Source organism: Pterocles gutturalis, unplaced genomic scaffold (assembly GCF_000699245.1).
Source record: "Pterocles gutturalis isolate BGI_N339 unplaced genomic scaffold, ASM69924v1 scaffold16301, whole genome shotgun sequence".
NCBI classification, from domain to species: Eukaryota; Metazoa; Chordata; class Aves; order Pterocliformes; family Pteroclidae; genus Pterocles; species Pterocles gutturalis.
Window position 1 is genome coordinate 1 of NW_010103361.1, and position 19,617 is coordinate 19,617.

General features: G+C 40.9%; 1 protein-coding gene across 1 annotated transcript in view; it reads right to left on the minus strand.

The window, feature by feature from the left end:
* Positions 1–2,661: 2,661 nt before the first annotated feature.
* LOC104471371 (fibroblast growth factor receptor 2-like) overlaps positions 2,662–19,617 on the minus strand; it is a gene marked incomplete at its 3' end in the record, with an annotated part of 66,315 nt that continues 49,359 nt past the window's right edge. Inside the window, 5 exon segments of the mRNA XM_010086697.1 lie at positions 2,662–2,852; positions 3,618–3,728; positions 4,363–4,484; positions 7,566–7,717; positions 16,053–16,249. Coding sequence (XP_010084999.1) covers positions 2,662–2,852; positions 3,618–3,728; positions 4,363–4,484; positions 7,566–7,717; positions 16,053–16,249 — 773 coding nt within the window.

Genomic DNA, 19,617 nt, shown 5'->3' on the forward strand with positions numbered 1-19,617 from the left:
TGAGTCTCTTTTCCCTTTACCCCCTTAATCCTCTCCCTGTCCCCAGGAAGAAGGAGGGTGAGCGAGCGGCCGCATGGTGTTTGCCAGATCAAACCATGACGCTACTTTAGCAGACACAATATAAGGCCAGCCTTCCTACTTCCCTGTCACTGTTCTCAAACCCTACAAGAACATCCTCTGAGACACTAGGAATTCAATTCCATCACCCAAATACAAGTACATAATGTCATCTGAGATGCCCTAGGATATCCAAGGTATCTCAGTGAGACTGCCAGGGATGACACAGGACCTGCAGCAGAGCCCCGCCTTTCCAGAATGGCAGGCTGGGGGTACCGCAGAGCATCTCAAATCATAGAATCATAGAATCATAGAATGACCCGGGTTGGAAGGGACCTCAAGGATCATGTAGTTCCAACCCCCCTGCCTGGCAGGGCCACCAAACATACACATTTACTAGATCAGGTTGCCCAGGGCCCCGTCCAACCTGGCCTTGAACACCTCCAAGGACGAGGCATCCACAACCTCCCTGGGCAGCCTGTTCCAGGGCCTAACCACTCTCCTAGTAAAGAACATCCCCCTAACATCCAACCTAAATCTTCCCTCCTTCAACTTGTATCCATTTCCCCTAGTCCTGCTTCCCCTAGGAAGCCATCTCAAATGGCACGCAACACCTCTGTGTGAATATATTGAGGGATTCAAACCCTGGTATCTTCTGTCAATAAATTTCTGTTTTCTCATACCCTGCAACTGAGATGACTCCTGTCTTCAAAATGATGCCACTACTGATTTCCATAACTGACACATTTCATAGCTGACCCTTTGGCCCTAACAATTTTCTGTCTCTTTGCAGTGATCTGGGCAAGCCCCTGTATCTGGAGCTCCCCTGTGGTTCTTGCACAGTACTAGAAGGTAGGAGAGGACGTGTCAAAACAATTTTAAGAAGCATCCCTCCAACTTAAAATACCCCTAACTGCTTGTAAGGCAAAAAGTTTCTGTAAGACGCCCAAACATCATCTTAACACTTTTTTTTTTCCTTTTTTGAAGTCTCAGAGAGCCATTTATTGGATTGCAATGACAAGAACACAGGCCTTCTCACAGTTTCTGCATGATGGAAATATTTTGAGAAGACCAGCTCTCTTATTATTCCAGCTCAATAAATGGAACCCTAGGGGGAAAAGAACTCGTGAAACACAAACAGAAACAGTGGCCTATCTGAAGAACCGGAATGTGCAGTTTTACTATGTGCTGCCTTTGTTTTCCCTCTGCCTTGTGCAATGCCTCACTTTCTGTCAAGTTCGGCACAGAGCTGATCGAGTGTTTTTGCAAAGGAACCGGATCAAGGATGAAATGGTTCTGCCATGTGCATCTGTGCAAGTGCACTCCTTCTTGGCAGTGTCCTACAACAGCACTTCAGAGTTTCTCAGGTGGATGCCTGTTCTCAAGATTTGCCAATCAAGAGATTTATTTTTTCCTTTCACAACAGTTCTGTTTTCTTGGGACGTGGCTCATTGCCAGGCAAACTTTTCATTAATCTTAGAAAGAGGTATCCTAAAATACTTTACCTGATACTCATGCTTACTTCACTAGAAGATTTTTGTCTTGGTGTCATGCATGTCACCCTGTCTACCCTACTACACTAAGAATCACTGTTTCAAAACAAAAGAATAAAAGCAAAATTTGACAGCAATTCCCCCTCCCCCTAACCACTACAAGTGCAGAAAAGCAATAAAAAAAAAATCATTACTCCATACAAGAGGACTGGAGGTTTACACTCAGCTCTGGTCTTTGTTTAAAAATAGCTCCATACTTGGGAGTGGACATTACTGGAAATGGGTATAAATCCCACTAACCACTCCACACCTTGCAGGAAGTATCATCCATGTCTAGTACTCTGGTTTAGGTATTGGGTCCAAACATCACCCGAGGTATTCATGATTGCTTGTCCACCAAGCCACAATATGTTTACAGAGTTAGTTCTACAGGGCTATTTAAGGTTTCATAACGACAGTTTAATCAAATTACTGGTTAAAAAAAAAATATTTGAAGAAAAGGTGAAGAAATAAGTGTCTAGGGACAGGACAGGATAAATAAATTCTTTCAACAAGCTTGGTCTCCTGACAAACACCAGTTTTAAGTAAAGCACATAATTTAAGTGACTAATTCATTCCCCTTATTTTTGCCTTTTGTGTTTAACGATTTTGCCCTGGCATCTTGTGGGCTTCTCAGCTCTGCCTGTTATTATTCTGTAAATCCTTTCACTAGCTGAATTCATTTATTTTACATCACTACATGAGATGATTTGGTCGATTTGACTGGAAACAGAAGGCAAATGGTGCCTGCTGTCTCATGGGTGGAGTAATAGAACTTGTGTAATCAAGTGACCACCTGTGCTTATGAACTCAAAGTGCAGATATGTACACAATATTTACTTTAAATGATCCATTCTGGGCCTCATTTAAGCAATATAATTAAACAGAGATTAAAAAGGGTATGAATTTTCCCATCGATCTCCAAGACTACAGATTATGCAACTTGTTTGAGAAAGGTCCTTCTCCCAGCAAATTCTTGAGCACAAACGAGATGAGAACAAAAATAAACTAAAAAAGCGCCAAACAAATACACACCATGCGCTTTATGCAGTATTTGCTGAGTTCTACCTACTTTTTGCGAAGCCAGGTACTCCATGCCTCTCGCCAACTGGTATGTGCACGACACTAAGTCCTTGAATGTCATCTGCTCTTCTGGTACTCTGTTAATATCAAACGAATACTCCATCCCTGGGGGGCGGCGGGCTCGCAGGTACTCCCGTAGGTTTCCTTTGGAAGCGTATTCTACTATCACGTACAATGGACCTTGGGATAAACAGAACCGTGTGAAAACTGGAGTAAGGTCAAAGGGTAAAATGTTTTGCTGGAAAGAAGCTTTTAACCTACCATGATAAATTAACTGAATTAACAAATGTTTAACTGTGAAATAAGTGAGCACAACTTGAAAAAACAGGAGGTCCGGACTTGGCGATGTGACTGGCCCAAAGCTCTACAGCAGGATAGTGGCAAAGCTACAATTAGTGGCTAAAAGTACCTAAACCCTGACCCACTGCCTGTTCCTTCCAGACCATCGCATGCACTGAAAAGCATTTGCAATCGAAAAAATGCCATGACATCTCAAACAAGGGGAAAGTGCTTCTTAAGATTTTTTAATTTGCAGAATTTCATGCTACTCTGTATCGCTTTACATGACATAATTAGATTTTAATAAAAACACTGTGGTCTTTAGAGAGAAAAAGCGCTCACTTCCAATTCATGGGATACAAGTTCCACTAAAGCAGGACTGACAATTCAGAACAACAGGCGTGGGTAAAGCCCCTGCAAAACATAATTTTTTCCCCCCTATAGTAAGGGATTAGAGAGTTTTCATATGATATAGTACCCTTTCTCATGTTAAAGCTGCAAGTAGAATGAAAGACAGAAGTTAAAATATTGCTGCTAAGCTGGGGAAATACCTAGAAATCCCATCACAGCATGAATGCCTCCTGAAAAACCCTTGAAAAATTATGATTAATGAGACTTTTGCAGACCTGTTGGAAAGTCCTGGCTTACTTTCTTTTCTTTACTCACCATCCTGGGTACAGGCTCCAAGGAGATTGATGATATTTTTATGTTTCCCAATCATCTTCATCATCTCCATCTCTGATACCAGATCAGACAGATCTTTTTCTGTAGCATCATCTGTACAAGACACAAGTTCAGTTCATATTTTCCAATGTGCCAGCCTGAGCTCCACTACAGCTCACCAGTTGGTGTAAAACATGTGTGCTTCAAAATGCAGAATACGAGGCTTGTTTTCCAGTATACACTGTATGTTACATAAAGTCATATGCTACATCCTAACAAAAAATAGTCTCAATCTCTTTGATGGACTGTCCACCTCTTCAGTGTTACATGATAAGAGGCAACACAGTAATATCAGACATAAAAATGCTGTCCTTAGCTATCAAACCTCCAATAACTATGCCATTCCTGCAAACTAACCTTATAATTAAATTTAAAATAAATAGTCACCCACCACCTGGACTGAATGGGCTAGGATCTACACTTGGATAGCCTCTGACGTGAACTAAACTAAAAGCAGAGAGACCCACACGATGCTAATACATCTCCTGGCTCCTAAATATTCACTGCTCAAGATAAACAGGCTGTCAAGAGCCCAGATTTACACCCCAAACTGCTGAAGGCTGAGGTCAGCTATGTGCTCTTTGACACCCCCCCATGATGACAGAGTTCAGATGCCACGTAAGAAACTTTTCGTGGATGAGAACTGCCATATCACCCATCCCGATGCCTAACTGTCCTGTTTTCTTACCTTTCAACATCTTCACTGCCACAGTCACCGCTTCTTTTGGCCTGTCTTTGTCAATCCCCACCGCTTCGGCCATGACGACTTGTCCAAAGCAACCTTCTCCCAGGGGTTTACCCAGCGTCAGCCTAGAGGTGTAAACAGGAGATTAACACACAGCAGCTGGGGAAGGGATGCAGCCAGCAAAATTCCAGGGCTAAATACAAAAAGCTTTCAACGACTTGCTGTAGCGTGAAGCATTTATCATATGGAACTGATGAGACTCTGGGTACGCATCGATTTTCACACGCGCAAAAGTATGTTTTCTTAGGGATGGTATAGCGAGCATCTCAGAAGGGCAGATCAGCTGCTAAACCCAGCTTTTAAGCTCTCCTTCTTGTAATACGAGGCTATACTCAACGGGTAGAGGTGAGACAGTGCAGAGGAGCAGAGCTTTCAAAAAGCTTCAGACTGCAGCCAAGATTCAGGAGCAGCCAGCAAGAGGAAAGCTTCTCCTGTCGTCGTAACACAGACAGTCATCTTCTTTTTCACATTGACGGCAAGAAGATGAAAGAAAATTTTCTTTGTGCATGTGTTGCCATGTGGTCACTTTCAGGTGGCTGATGATTGGTGTAGTAAAGGGTGGCATTAAGATCAGAGGGATGCTTTAAATACTATTAACTCCTGCGATATAACGGCACAGTGCGAACAGAAAGGAAAATCAAACATGCTCTCAGGCAGCTTAATTTTAGCCCAAAATTCATATTCTTGCTTTTTGTTTGGGGACGCGGCTGCATGAGCCGGGGCACAAAGGCAGTACCTCCGTGGGACAAGGCACTTGGCAGATGCCAGCATCCCCGACAAGCCGCCTGCTCCACAGCCTCCCCACCCACAGCCACATCGCTCGTCTGACATCCTCGCATGTTCCCCTGGCGCTTTGATCCTTTAAGGGGCGAGACGGGAGGCTTTATTTACCCACAGCTGGGTCTAGCGCTGAGACTTGTTTCTTGGCTGCAGGCTCTTTGCTGTCACAAATGTCATGTGTGAGGGTGACAGAAGATGCCTCCTGTCTGCCGCAGCCAGGCTCTGCTCGGAGAGTGGGAAGCAGCAGCTAGGTTATAATCACAGTATCAATGTAAGAAACCTTTTAAAAAGACCAGTCATTAACCAGGCTATGCAAAATGCATTTTGTGGAGTATATACCTGGTTGCAAAACCTGCTCAGCCATAACAAACAGGCACAGAGATGCCGATCTTAACTTTAGGAGGATAAAGAGGTAAAATAAAAAAGAAACTTCAAAGCCTCCGGGCAAAATCTTTTTGGTTCCAGCCTTAACGGCCAGATTCGGGCTCCTTTACTCACAACGAATATCATGTAACATCCAGAAGCAGTGCCATGACAGACATCAGGGAGGGTGCTCGGCGAGTTTGATGCTGCTAATGTTATCTGGTATAGGGACCAGATTCAGATAAGCATTTTCATAACCAAGTTCTTAAGGGCTTGGCTTTCCACAGTCAAAAGCAGAATTCCCAGTGGGAGATGTCCCTGCCCATGGCAGGTGGTTGGAACTAGACAATCTTTAAGGTCCCTTCCAACCCAAACCATCCTGTGATTCTGTGTAGGGACTCATTCTTCCCTTGTGAAATACAGGGAGAGGTTGTCACACCATCAAGAAAAGAGTGTTAGACCAGGGCTAAGTGGTTTGAAAGCCTGGCTTATCTGCTCAGGCACAAGACAGAAGCGAGAAGCGTTTCCTCCCGAGGGCAGCCCGCAGACTCCTTGTCAAACAGGGTCTTTGCCTGGGTGAGAATTCTTCAGGCTGCTCTGGACCGGTTTCTAAAGCAAACGTGCGTTTAAAAAGGTGCAAAGACTGAAAGGCAGCATATGCTGTGCTGAGGTCATACTGCATTTTCTCCAGAACTAAAATTGAGTTTAGGATCTTGGCAGAGAACAAACATTTGCATTGGAAACTGGTTAATTTATGTGCTATTGCCCTGCTAGGACTAAAGTAACAAACCCCTCATTGTGTGCCTCCTGCCCCCCAACCCAATAAACTGCCTCTAAATAGCCTCCTTTCATTGCAAATCTGCTCCACCTCCATTTGTGCTGAATGCTGGTTTTAAATGTTTAGCACTCTAAAATTTTCCGCATTTAGTGTATTCCCCCAGGGTACAGGCTGACAGAAGTATGTATACAGGCCCCCACTGTTGACTAGAATACTGCAGGTGGCAATTACAGCATTTTGCACTAGTTTTCAGCTACATCATTAAAATAATTTCCAGAACAGTTGTCAGAAGGTTCTGTGTTACAGGTCTTCTATCCAAAAGTTACAACGCCGAACTTTGAAAGAGAGCTGTTCATGATAAAAGTTGTTATTTTCTCAGAACTACCTAAAGACTTCTTAAAGTTAGTACTGACTCTAATATATAATCATGGTTCTACCCGCATTAATATTATCTCTCTTTTACATACCTTTTTATATTAAGAAATATGGTTACAGCTTTAATTAGATTATTCAGCAGCTCATTTTGCATGTTAGTCAACAGTCTTTGAAGAAAATATGAATTTGCATGTTTCAAGACTCAGTACGCTCTGCTTGAAACCCAATACTTTTAAGCCCCAGAAGTTGTATATATACATACACAATATGCAAAATGTCCCACTAAATCAAATACCATTATCTCCATTAATACAGGCTAATACAAAATCAACACAAAATCCTACCCAGAAGGTCCTGACAGAAACAAGAGATTGTTCGCTATCTCTTATGTGATATTTTATTACCTGTTTTATAAATATTAAACAATTAAGGCTAATATTTCAACTAAGAAACTGGGTTTAATGTACAGAGATATTGCTTGGGGAAGTCCCAACTGCCCTTCAACAATGCTTGTATGTGGACATCTCTCCCAATCTTCATCATATGGATTTTGAAATAACATTTGAGATTCATTCCTGTAACAGAAGAGCTACATTTCAGCAGGTTATCTGAAAAACCTACCAGAAATCTGAGAATCAGAACAACAGGCAGAGAAAATTCAGCTTCTGTTTAAAAAAAAAGACTGAATTCAGTTAACTGAATTGGATCTTGATCTTCAGAGGAGGTTCAGGTGGTTGCTATTTTCTTTTAACTAAAGAAACCGTCAGAGACATTGGGAAGGATGTTTCCTCTCATACTATGGCATGGTTTTCAGACACATCAGTAGTGTTAAGAGAAACAGGCTACGTACTTATCTCTCGGAAACTCCCATTTTGGGTCTTCTGGCAATTCATATTCCGAGACTCCTGCCAGCATGGGCGCATCGGCAGTAGAGGAGAGGCGAGTAGTTATCCTCACCAGCGGCGTGTTGGAATTCATGGAGGAGCTCGAGTCGGCTGACACCTGTTGTTGCAATGCAAGATGCAAAAAGAAAGCGGAGATGTAATCTTCACCCAATACCTGAAAACCAGCAGCACCTGATAACCAAGCCAGCTCAGAAGAGTGGTATGAGGTAAAAGGGGATGAATCTATAAGTCTTGTTTCTAGAGCACAATTCTTATACATTTGCCCTCTATTCCACTTGCTTCTAGTTGCCTGTGTCACCATTTCTTTTCCCAAACGAGCACACAACTTAACATTTTTTTGGTGTTACTATTAAATTGACATTTTGAATTTTAATTGAAAAATGGTATTTTTGCAAAGGCTCCCATACTTTTCATCAGTGCCAATCATCAAGATCACATGCATATTACTGTGTAGGAAATCCTGGATTCTCTCACACATTTTCTAAGTATTCAATATTGAAAGCATCAAAAAGCTATCACAATAATTGGAGGATACGTTAAGTTTTCAGTTAACTACATCCTTAATTAAAGATTCTGCAGGCAATGTGGAGAAGAGAAAATAATTTAATGAAGTCCAATGCTTTGAAATGCAATTCACTCTGGAGTATCATCGGCCTCATCAACAATACATTTTCCTTAGAGCATCAAATGTACCTAGTGGTAACTGCTTTGAAAAAGGAGGCAGTTGTTCCATCTGTGTAACAAAACTTGTCCTGGTGTGAATGGTGTATCTTGCACAAGGCTCTTTCCTCAAACCTTCAAGCAGTAGCCTGCTGTCTGCTGACGTCAGAGTTTCAAGCTCATACAAACACAAAACCAAAATGCTTGTTTTGCCACTCTGTCCACCTCTTTAAGTGTGAACCCTCCTCTCTTCAGGCCATGATGGTCTTGGCCAAGCCCAAATCTGGTGGCCAAGGTGGGATGAAGGTTGTCTTGCAAAGCCATTGCTGGTTCCCATCCACACATCGGGCAGCAGGAGGTGCTTCTCGGACAGCATCAGTGAGACCCTGCCCAAGCTGGAAGCCTAGAGCATCAGAATAACTACCACTCTCGACCTTCATCCTCATCACCCAGAGTCAACTCTGACACCAGGTTTGCTTATGTAAAGTGCCACCAGGCTACAATTTTTTTCCAGGGGTCTTAAAACTAGATAAAAAAAAGAGCAATTATAAGCAAACAGATCCTAATAGCATTAGAGCGCAAATCAGTGACACACAGGGAAATGAACACAAAATCCTCTTGTCTCTGTGACACCTGATAAGCGGAACTTAGTGCTCCCTCATTTTGAGTCCAATTAACAATTACAGTGTCTCAGCCCACAGAATTACTCGAGCTCCTCAGAATGGGGCTGAAAGGCTTTTGCAACCATGTCAACCTCTTACACAACCTATTTTGACAAAACAAGGCTAACACTCTCAAACAAATTTCTCATCATGACTCTGACAACCTCTTTTGTTTGAGAGGTCTTTTTGCAGGTCGATATCCTCAAACCCATCTCATCAAATGGGGTTGACTTCTTGACACATTTTTCTAAGACCAAAGATTAAGACTAGAAGGAAGTGTTAAGGACTGCTATAAAAAAATAAACCTTGGTAATTAGTTTTTCAGCTGACTGACAGACCTTTCTTGATATCAGAAGCTCCAGCTTCTGCATGTGAGATGCGGTAGCTATGGAACAAGAGAGGATAACTGCACAAATAAGGCTACCATTCAAACAGGACAGGTTGACTGCTTCCCCCCTTGTCCATCCAACCATCGTTAATGTTAATATTTACTTTCAGCAAATATAAGTACCTGGCACATTCCTCTAGGTTAATAAATATGGGGACCACCTGGTGGGATACAAACAGAACTACTATTAAGGAGGACTTTGTAGCTCTAAATAAATAAGTGAATACTGAACAGAGCCCTTCGAGAGAGTTGCTGCTCTGCCCAGCCCAGAGGGGAACACACCTGCTGAAGCTGAATTGCTGGCTCAGAGCTGCATGGCAGGTCAGCAGAAGAACTCAGGCTGGAATTAGACTTTTACTTATTTTTTTGCACATTTTCATTATTTCACTACGGTTTAAAAATAATGCTTCATGAAATGAACTGGCTGAGCACTAAGAAATGTGCAAAACTGCACAAACAATGTGATAACTCCTCTGTCTGCCATGACTTCTCCTGAATTTAATTTCTCTTATTTCTGATTTACATTTTTTAATGTCTCTCACTGCAAACCAACTACTATCTACTAATACTCTACAACCACTTCCTTCATGTTTCCAAAATCCACCCACTAGCCTTTCTAACAACATCTTTATTCAAGTTCAGATTTATTTATCAATTTATTTATTAACTTTGCCTTTACTTTCTTACTTTCCTTTGTCACTATAGCCATTGTTTTCATGGGACATCAGGAACGCATGGAAATGAAGCTGCAAAATTTAGATTATATCCTTCATGTATCAGAAACAGCCCAAAATGTTACGGGGTCTTTTTTTCACAAATACAATATCTGTATTAGACACTGTTCAGATCTCTGCCAGTGTTTCATCTTTTCACTAGCTTTTACACTCACAATTCAGCAGTCCTACCACGGTTAAAACTTGGAAATGTAAACTTTCAATAAACTGAAATACTCTGGTGATGCATTTCAAACACAGAAGTTAAACAGTAATAATAATGTACAGAAAAAACAGATGGAAGACCCTGCCAGTTTCCCTTTTAACACTACTGCACATGTTTATTTCACACAACAACTGGATGATTGGCTGAAGATGTTGTAGGTAACCAAAGTGCATTAAAGTGGATAGGAATGATGAAAAATCCAGGGGAACTATTCAGTGTCTGCAAGAAGAAAAATGGCCTGTACTCCCAGGGAATATTCTTCTGATTGATTAACTGGAGTAGTAGAAGGAGTTACAGGAGCTCAAGGGCCATAAAAATCAGCTCCAGAAAAGATGAAGCCAACACAGGTTGGCCTGTGGTTGGAGGAGATTTTCTGTTTCAAAGTGGCCTTTCATCTTTTCTGCAAAATTAACCTTTGAACTCATCCCTCAAGCATCTTTTTTCATTCCCGTAGAGTGCACTATAAAACAATGAGGAAAACCCTTCTTACGCCAAGGTCAGTAGACATGGTCAACTTTAATCTACATATATATATACATTTAAGTAACAGCATATAGAAAGCCTTTTTCCAGCTGTCTACTTGCAGCACTGCTCTCCAACCCCTTACCGTGCAGGTTCAAGAAACAGTGACACTCCTGCCACGAACGCCATATTTCAGCATGTGGACACACTTTCGAGTATGTGGATGCTCTTTTTGCTTTCAGTTATGCACAGATTCAAGGTACAGGCATCACAGAAACCATGCTGAGATTTTGTGGCAAGCTTGTCATTGTACACGGCCAATATACAGACTACAGGGACACTTTGGGGTCTACCAGCTGCCAAGAAGCAGCAGCTGGACGTACAGTCCAAAAGCATGAACTTCTTGGGCAACCACCCAGCTCACCAGCGTGTGCTTCTCAGAGAAAAAGGAACAAAGCACAGTCAGGGCAAAGAAGCAAGGAGGGGGACCTGATGTAGGTGGATTAGAGATCTCCAAGGTCTACTCAGTGTGTTGGTGACACTTGTTTTAAGTGATAAAATTACACTAAGGAGGTATTTTGAGTACTTAGTTAAAGCAAGGAAGGCAGAAGTCAGCTTGACTCGAGCAGAACTCTGCAAGGACTACTGTGGTGTATGTTAACCTGAAAAGGAAGGTAGATATGCACCAGAAAATATTCCTTGTGTGCTTGCTTTCTGCTTTTAGGAGGCCAAAACCAAGAAAAAAAACAGCCTAGGAAAGATCTTTAGTTCCATATCTGCACTTCAGAAGGCGAAAAGCTCACAGTGTCCAAACCTCATGCACCAATGCATGATTATATCCACATTTTAACAACATATTTTTCCTTCGGCCAGCACACTGTATTTAATCACCTCCGAGATAATGCTTTTACAAGCATTTCTAAGCAATGGAGCATTTAAAACAAACAAATCTTTGCTGGAATCTTTATATGCCATGTGGCAAAATCAGCTGCAGAGCAGCATGTAATTGTCTGTAATTGATTATGAAGGGTGTTTTCCTCCACTGATGATTTATTCCATGTCCTGAAGCCTAGATCTGTCAGTTCTGGCAGTCTTGCTGTGAGATTTTAGCAGCCATGCAGTGATTTCCTATGATTGTCAGTCTTTTTGATGGTTCTGCTACACAAGTTAATTGAAGTCATATGCATATATGTATATAAATACAATTAGTACGTAACACTAATAGCTGTTGATAGAAGCAGTCCATCTGAGTGACTGGATCCAGGAAAAGATAAGTATTCCTGATGTTAAGTACCGACATTTAAAACATACACACCACCCCTTCATGAAAAGCTTTCCTTTTGGAACGCTTGTCCAGCAACAAAAAAAACCCAAACAAGTACAACCAGGCAAGTCAATGGTTTCCATACAGAGAAACCCAAGGACAAGGTAAGAAACTAAAATAGGTATTCAGGTAAATTCCTTGCAACATATCCTACTAACAGTTGCCTATTTGTATTTGAGAGTTTATTACTTAAAATGAATGATATTTTTACAGCTCACTACTACACAAAATACTGTACTACTTTACTTGTTCCAGATAACTTTTCTTTTTTTCAGGTTCCAGGTGCCACCATAATTTTTAATTCCCTATTTTGTTTGGTGAGCTTAAGTCTTACTTTAAATTGATCAGCCTTTTCTCATCACAAATGTGCTCGCTGAATCTTTATGAAGGATTAGAATCAACAACCACAGCAGATCTCAATTAATGGGAATGTTTTGAACATACTAAGAACAAGAAATTACTCCTCCCTATTTAAGGCACATATAACATAAGGCACCCAAGTTGAGGTGGTCCAAATTTGACAGTTTAACTTTGATAGCACTAATGAAATGCTCTAGTGATGACAACCACTTGCACTTGACTTTGACTGGGCAAGTCACCAGAGGTGGGACCTTCTATAACTGCTAGAGCAGCACTGTCTTTCTGTCTGTTTTAATTATATTTTATTTATTTAAAAAAAAAAAAAAGTTCTACAAAAGAGATGTATATCCTATTGAAGGCTACTCTTCTGATGTTCCATCCTACAAATACTTCTTCCCCATCCCTTGCAAGCTGGCCCTGCTACGTGGAACATGGCTAATACTGACTGAGCAATGCAGCTCTCTGCTTTTATACAAAGAAGAATAACTGCTTGCTGGATTTCTCTGTAAGGAGTTTCTATTTCAAAAACCAAGTACCAGACCCTAGTGAGGCTGAGGATTGTAGGAGGAGGGAACTGATAATTCCTGACTTCATCATGACCCTTCCTATGAATGTGAAAATAACCGCATTTTGGCAGGAAAAAAAAATGCCTGCATGTGGGGAATGATAAAATCCTGTAGTAGCTCAGACTAAATAGTGTAGGAGAATCCAGGCTTGCAAACCAAACCATATGTTACTCAGCAAGACTCTTATCCCGCCTAGACAAGATGGCATCATGCTCATGCAAATGCCTCTTCGTGAACCAGGATTATTTTCATATCCAGATCCTGAGGGAGCTTGACCCAGCAGCAGGGAGCTTTGAAAACCATATCGAGATTTCCCCAGTCTATGGCCTCATTTCTCTGGAATTCCAACAAACCCCATCACGCAGCCCCAGATCTCTGCCCAGTTCACAGAGTCTACCTGCCACGAGCATCCCTCCTGCTCGCCCTCATCCATCCTCTCAACTCAGACACTTTCTCTATTCCTCCCACACACAGCACAAGGGCAAGGGAAAATTTTCTATGGTCAATAGATAAATAGAGGTTTAGTGACAAAACTCTGCCAGGCTTTAAATACAATCCTCTGAAATACAAATAAACTGAAACAAAAACTTAAGCTTGGCAGGAGAACAAAACAAACCAAGCTGAATAATCCAGAAACACACACCCGTTACATAAAACACCTCCTGACTTATTTCTTAATTCTTTATTTGTGACAACAATTCTGACATACAAAACCAGCTTCAAAAGATGCAGAAAACAAACAACTGCTGCAGCCTTAGAAACCAGAGACCGCTAACTGAAAATTTAAGAAATCTTCACAGTTGATGAGCAAGTTTTCAGGGACGGCTCACCTCATCCTGCCTTCGCAAGCTAATACAAACAAATCATGAAATGACCAGTGAAATCAGCAAAACAGAAATACATATTTCAACATATAACAGCAGAGAGCCCTTCAATGAGAAACTCCTGCTAATAAAAAAAGTACTCGGGAGAATTGAGAGTAGTGGAATTTTTGCTTAAGGGCTGAAATAGGATTTGCACTTTCAAACACAGACTTTTTGCAAAAAAAAAAAAAAAAAAAAAAAATCACACTTTTAAAAGTAAAATGCCATTTTTGCTAAGAACATCTAGAAAACCAAAATAAGCTGATAAAACCTGATCTGATAAGCATGTTGTAAGACAGATTTTTTTTCCTCCATGAAAACAATAGCTTTGGAGAAGGTCCGTATTGCATCATTTAATGATAAATAACCAAACTGAGGGCAGCAGTTGGCACTGCTGTCACACGCAACGAAATAACACTCTCTCCCCAAGGAGCCATTTCCAGCTGACACAACTGAGCTCACACCAAACCCTAGGTATTTTTTATGCCGTCAACTTATCTCTGAGTCATTATGATGCTTTTATATTTAGGCAGAAGTCTAAAAAAGTCTTTTATCTAAGCACTTGATATGCATCTCTCTCTGGTTATGTACACAACATTTGAAAATTATTTTCTTTGTCCAGAAAGAATTTTAGCCGTAGAGATGTGTAAATTGAGCCAAGGTCTTCTCATCACTCTTTCTGATACACTCAGAGGGAAAAGTCCCTCTCCTTCCTAGTGATCCTCCAGCAAATTAATAAAATCATTACATTAAAATAAAAAACCTGAAAAGCAGCCAAGTCAGACAAAAAAAGAATTGACATTTTTGCTCAGAAAACTGAGTATTTTTCAAATCAGACCAAATTCATGTCCCCCAAATTAAGATTTTGTAAAATACTGCACTCTAAAGGAAAAAGCATTACTAGAGGGATTTCTCTCTAGTATTTCTAACCAAGGAGATTCAGAAACCCTGAAAAAAGGGTTCAGAAAAAAGTAAGAATGTCCAAAATCCCAAGACCAAGCTCTACTCTACCTCTGATTGATTGTGCATCTAAATTTCACTTACCCACACTAAAGAATTATTTTTAAGGTACATGTATTACTGATATTTATAATATTCCAGACAGGCTGTAGAAACAATCTGCAGAAATTCTCTGCAACCTATTCCTAGTGCAGATGGACTCGAACTAAACCCTCAGATCCAAACCCCATGACCAAAGCCTGGATCCAACCCCTGCAGCTGGTCCCTATTTTGAATAATGAGGTGACCCAAAGCCTCAGACACCAACAACCCTCCACCTCACAGGGTTGGAAACTGGGGGTGGATTTGGTGAGTTTTGAGGTCTTACCTGAAGATGTACTGCAAGGAAAAAAAAAAAAAAAATCAAAACATATTAAACTCTAGCTTCAAAAGAAGAAACAAGTCTGTCAGGAGAGGACAGTATGTGGGAATGGAGGCTGTTCTGGCAAGTGACGGCCTGTGACAAAGCCAAAGGTCTGTCACTCGTTCAACTGGTTTGTTGCTCATGGTATTGCCCTCTCCAGAAACGCTCCTTGCCAGCCACAAGCAATTGTAAAACACATTTTATGCAATGCTCTTGTGTGTGTTTTAAATAAACATTTGCTTTTGTTCCTAACTCAAAAGCATCAGCATCTTATTCAATCCTAACTCGGATACAGTATCTCCCTTATTTCTACTTTAGTACTGTTTGGTTTTCTTTTCAATTGTGGGGTGGTTTCTGGATGCTTGGCTATGAAATTCCCTCCCCTCAGTCTTCAAAATTCTTAGTGAAAAATACTTCTCTGTATCTGGTACCTAGTTACTGCAATCACAGTCACCTTAGAAACATTATAAATACACGATTAAATAGGACTCTTTTCCAAAATCCATAAAGTCGGTAAAAATTTTTCCATGGATATCAATGATCTGTGGGATCAGACCCCAAAATACTCTACATACATTTTTCTTCCATCTATAGACCGTTAATACACAACATATTCTATTTTTTATATTTCTCCTCCAACATCCCTGCCCTGATTTCTTTGTATTGCTGTGTTCAGATGTACTTTCTTCCCACGCTAGCCTCCCAGGTGCCAGACTAAATCCCACCCCTACTGCAGTTTCCTTTAATGCTTATTTATTCCCCTTTCCAAAGCTTTCAACAGAAGGATGCGCTGGCTTAGTTGTTCGGTAAAAGTTTTTTTGAACTCTTTATCTACTTTCTGTTACCTGTCTGCGCAGAGGGATTCGCTTTGTCAGCTTATGGACAGCGGGCTGGCTGCTGAAATCGGGCTTCTTGGTGGTGTTCTTCATGCGACACAGGATGACCGTCAGCACCATGCAGGCGATTAAGAAGACCCCTATGCAGTAAATTGCTATTTCCAGGTAGTCTGGTGATGTCGGATACTCTTTCTCTTTTTCAGGAGCTGGATTGGAAGTTTTTTAGGAGGGAACAATCATGCCAGAGAGTTAGGACATGGTACAAGCAGAGTTCAGTACAGTGCTTGGAACAACATGAAATGGGAAACATCAGCAATTCCGGCAGTGACTGTGTGACACACAGAATACTGTGATGTTCAGGCCATCTTGCAATCTGAGAGTCATTCCTCTTTCTAGATTACTGCTTTGACTTCTCAGTTTGCAACTGAGTGTGAGCGTGTGCATGTATGTATACATACATAGACACATACATGTGTCTGCCTAGATAGGTAGATACATATACATTGAAATATTGGATAATCACACTTAATTTTAGGGGGAAAAAAAAAACTTAAATTTTTGAGCACCAGTTCAAACTAGGCTCAGGTTCATTTTGCTGCTCGGGTCAAACTTCAAAAGCACTGTAATTCTTTTTGGCCACATAAAGACACATTCCAATATAAAATATTGCTTTAGCTAGCCTAAAAGAAAAGTGTCTAAATGTGCAAATCGATATTTAGCTTGAGTCTGCATTGCCTGTTTATCAAAAATTTTCACTGAGATCTCAAAATAGAGAGGGAAGGCAGGTTGAATTGGTTCTTCATCACGTTTCCAAACTCAGGTTAGGGATTTCAAGAGTGTTTCAAGGACCCAGCTGCTTAACTTGCTTGCTGTGGTTCATGCCGGGTGCCTAATTCCCCTGAGGCTCTTTGAAGAGCCCAGCGTTGGATTAAAAAGCATAACACACATGAAAGCTGAATTGCTAGCAATACGTTAATTGATGGATCCTCATTTGTGAGGACTGCATATTTCAAGTAACCTCAATCAGTGGTTACCAGTCTATGAGATTAGATTTTAGGGGGAGTGGTTCTCCACAGCTGTTACTCTGATTGAAACCACTTTGAAATTATCTTCAAGACCGTTATATGTGCAAACACTGTCCCTAATCCCTTATCTGGGATTCATCCCCTGGATAAATAGCATTCCACAGCCATCAGCGGTCACTCCGCAAGCAATGCACGTTCAAGCTGAAATTTTCTTGTGCCTCATTCTAGGCTTATAAAAATATTTCATTCAAGAAAATCGGTGAGAAAAAAAAAATGCTGTTCAAGCACTTGCAAAATGCAAACACTGCTAGCAGAAGCAAGCTCTACACAAGGACTGCTTTGCCTGCTTGGTGACAGACCATGCAGGCTCGGTGTTCACATTAAGAGCGAGGTGTCATAAAGTTGTCCTGTTCAATGTATTTTAATAAAGGGCAAGAAATTCTCTGCAGAAAGTGGGAAGGTTTCACTCCCTTAATATGAACCTCAGCAATACGCACATGCAGGTTTTGTACCTTTGACTTAGGATTAACAATTAATAACTGCTAAGCACAAGATGACCCAGCAAACCTCAGGTGGTTCATGTTTTTTTCAAAGGAACTCCTAAGGCAGCTGCCAACAGTTATAAATGAGAAAATTTGACTAGTGTCAAAACCAACTACAGTTACATCTTCTAACAGCTGATAACAATTTTCAGGCAATAAAGCACATTGATGTTTGCTTCTTTTCAGGACAGAAACATCATCAACCCCAGAACAGCAAGACATGCTTTGCAGCGAAAGCAAATGACTACTTATTTCCTAGAGCATGCAATGCTTAAAGATGCACAGAGCCGATTCCCAAGATATGGAAGGCACTGCTTCTGTACACAATCCATTGGCATTAAAATTTGAATTTCCATTTGGGTGACAGGTAAAAGCAAATTTAAGCACACTGAATAGCTCAGCTATTTTAATGAACTAGTACATGACTGTGGCCAAGTTAGTCCCAAAGCTTCGTAAGAAGCTTTGAATTTGCTCCTCTTGAAAATGTTTGCAATGATTAACATGCTGATTTTCAGTTATCTCACTGAAGTGCTAAGGAAATGCAGCTCCTTAGCATTTCTGATGAACATTTAATAGATGTAAAAATATGTCAATTAAGTGCCATAGCGATTCATCCCCTCGGTTTTTGTTGTTATTGTTAGGTTTTTGGAGTTGCAAATATGTGTCAAAACAATTCATTGGCATTCAATTTTTTTTAAACACAACTGTGTTTAAAAAAAATAATAATTGTAAAAGTCCTTTTCTGAGACAGAAGCTGTGCTAATTCTGCAGCAATCAACAAGGAGGGGGGAAAAAAAATAAAGAGGAAAAACCACAGAAAGATAGCAGTGTATACCTGGCAGAACTGTCAACCATGCAGTGTGAAAGGATATCCCAATAGAATTACCCGCCAAGCATGTATACTCCCCAGCATCCTCAAAAGTTACATTCCGTATATAGAGAACCTCAATTTCTTTGTCCGTGGTGTTAACACCGGCAGCCTAAAAAAAAAACAAAAGAGGGAAGCAAGAGAAAAAAAGCTAGACATTGAGAGAATTCTTGTGGATAGGGAGATGGAGCCACAGGGCTTTGCACTTTGTAAAGGCAGAGGTGGAGAGATGCAAAGCTCCTTCCCCATCCACAATCCTCCACCTAAGAGGCGTTTACCAACAGGTCCCAGCTCACCTCGGAAAGTAATCAAAACCCTTCACCAGACCTAGACTCACCACCTAAACATGCATGCAATCAAATCACATGGAAAAATTAACCCACAAAGATTTTTTTTTTGTCATCGTCTTCTTTTTTAATGAAAGGAAGTTGAAAGAACAACAAAGAGAAAACAAAGTAGGACAGAATGCCGTACCCTTCACATGTAGTTACCTGTTTAAGAGGGAAGAATTTACTACAAAAACACACTCTGAAAGGATTAAAAAAAAAAAAGGGCAAAAAATAGAAAAAAAAAAGAGGGGGGGGGGGGGGGGTGTGGGGAACTCTGCTCAAAAAGACACAACTTAGTAGCTGTCTTAAGTAGTGTGGGGTCCTTTGCATCATTCACTGCACTACACTCAAATATTGTACGCTGTGCAGTGTTGCCAAATCTCAGTTTAATCCAAAGTCTGGTAATATTTGGTGGCTTGCTTAGAAGCACAGTGGAGAGAGTAGGAAGGTAGCTCAGGTCTTATTCAAAAAAGATGAGTTGTGACTCTCAGAGATGTGGAAAAAAACTGGACCCCAGGGGTTCAAAAACCAGGAGATGGAAATAAATTATTTTTATATAAATCTCAGAGTTAAAACAAAAAAAATAAATCTAGAAGGTTTTTCTTCTGGTCTCCTTCCAGACTTGTTAAATATGGGGCTTGACAAGTCATTATGCACAAAACCAACCACTGTATCAGTGATTCTCCAAATGCATACAGAGTAAATCTTAGACGTGGAACTTTCCAGCTGTCCCAAGCTGGGCGCAGCAGGGCATCAGTGTCAAGATCTCTGTGATGGAGATTTAGAGAAATTATTCTTTGCTGCTCTGTT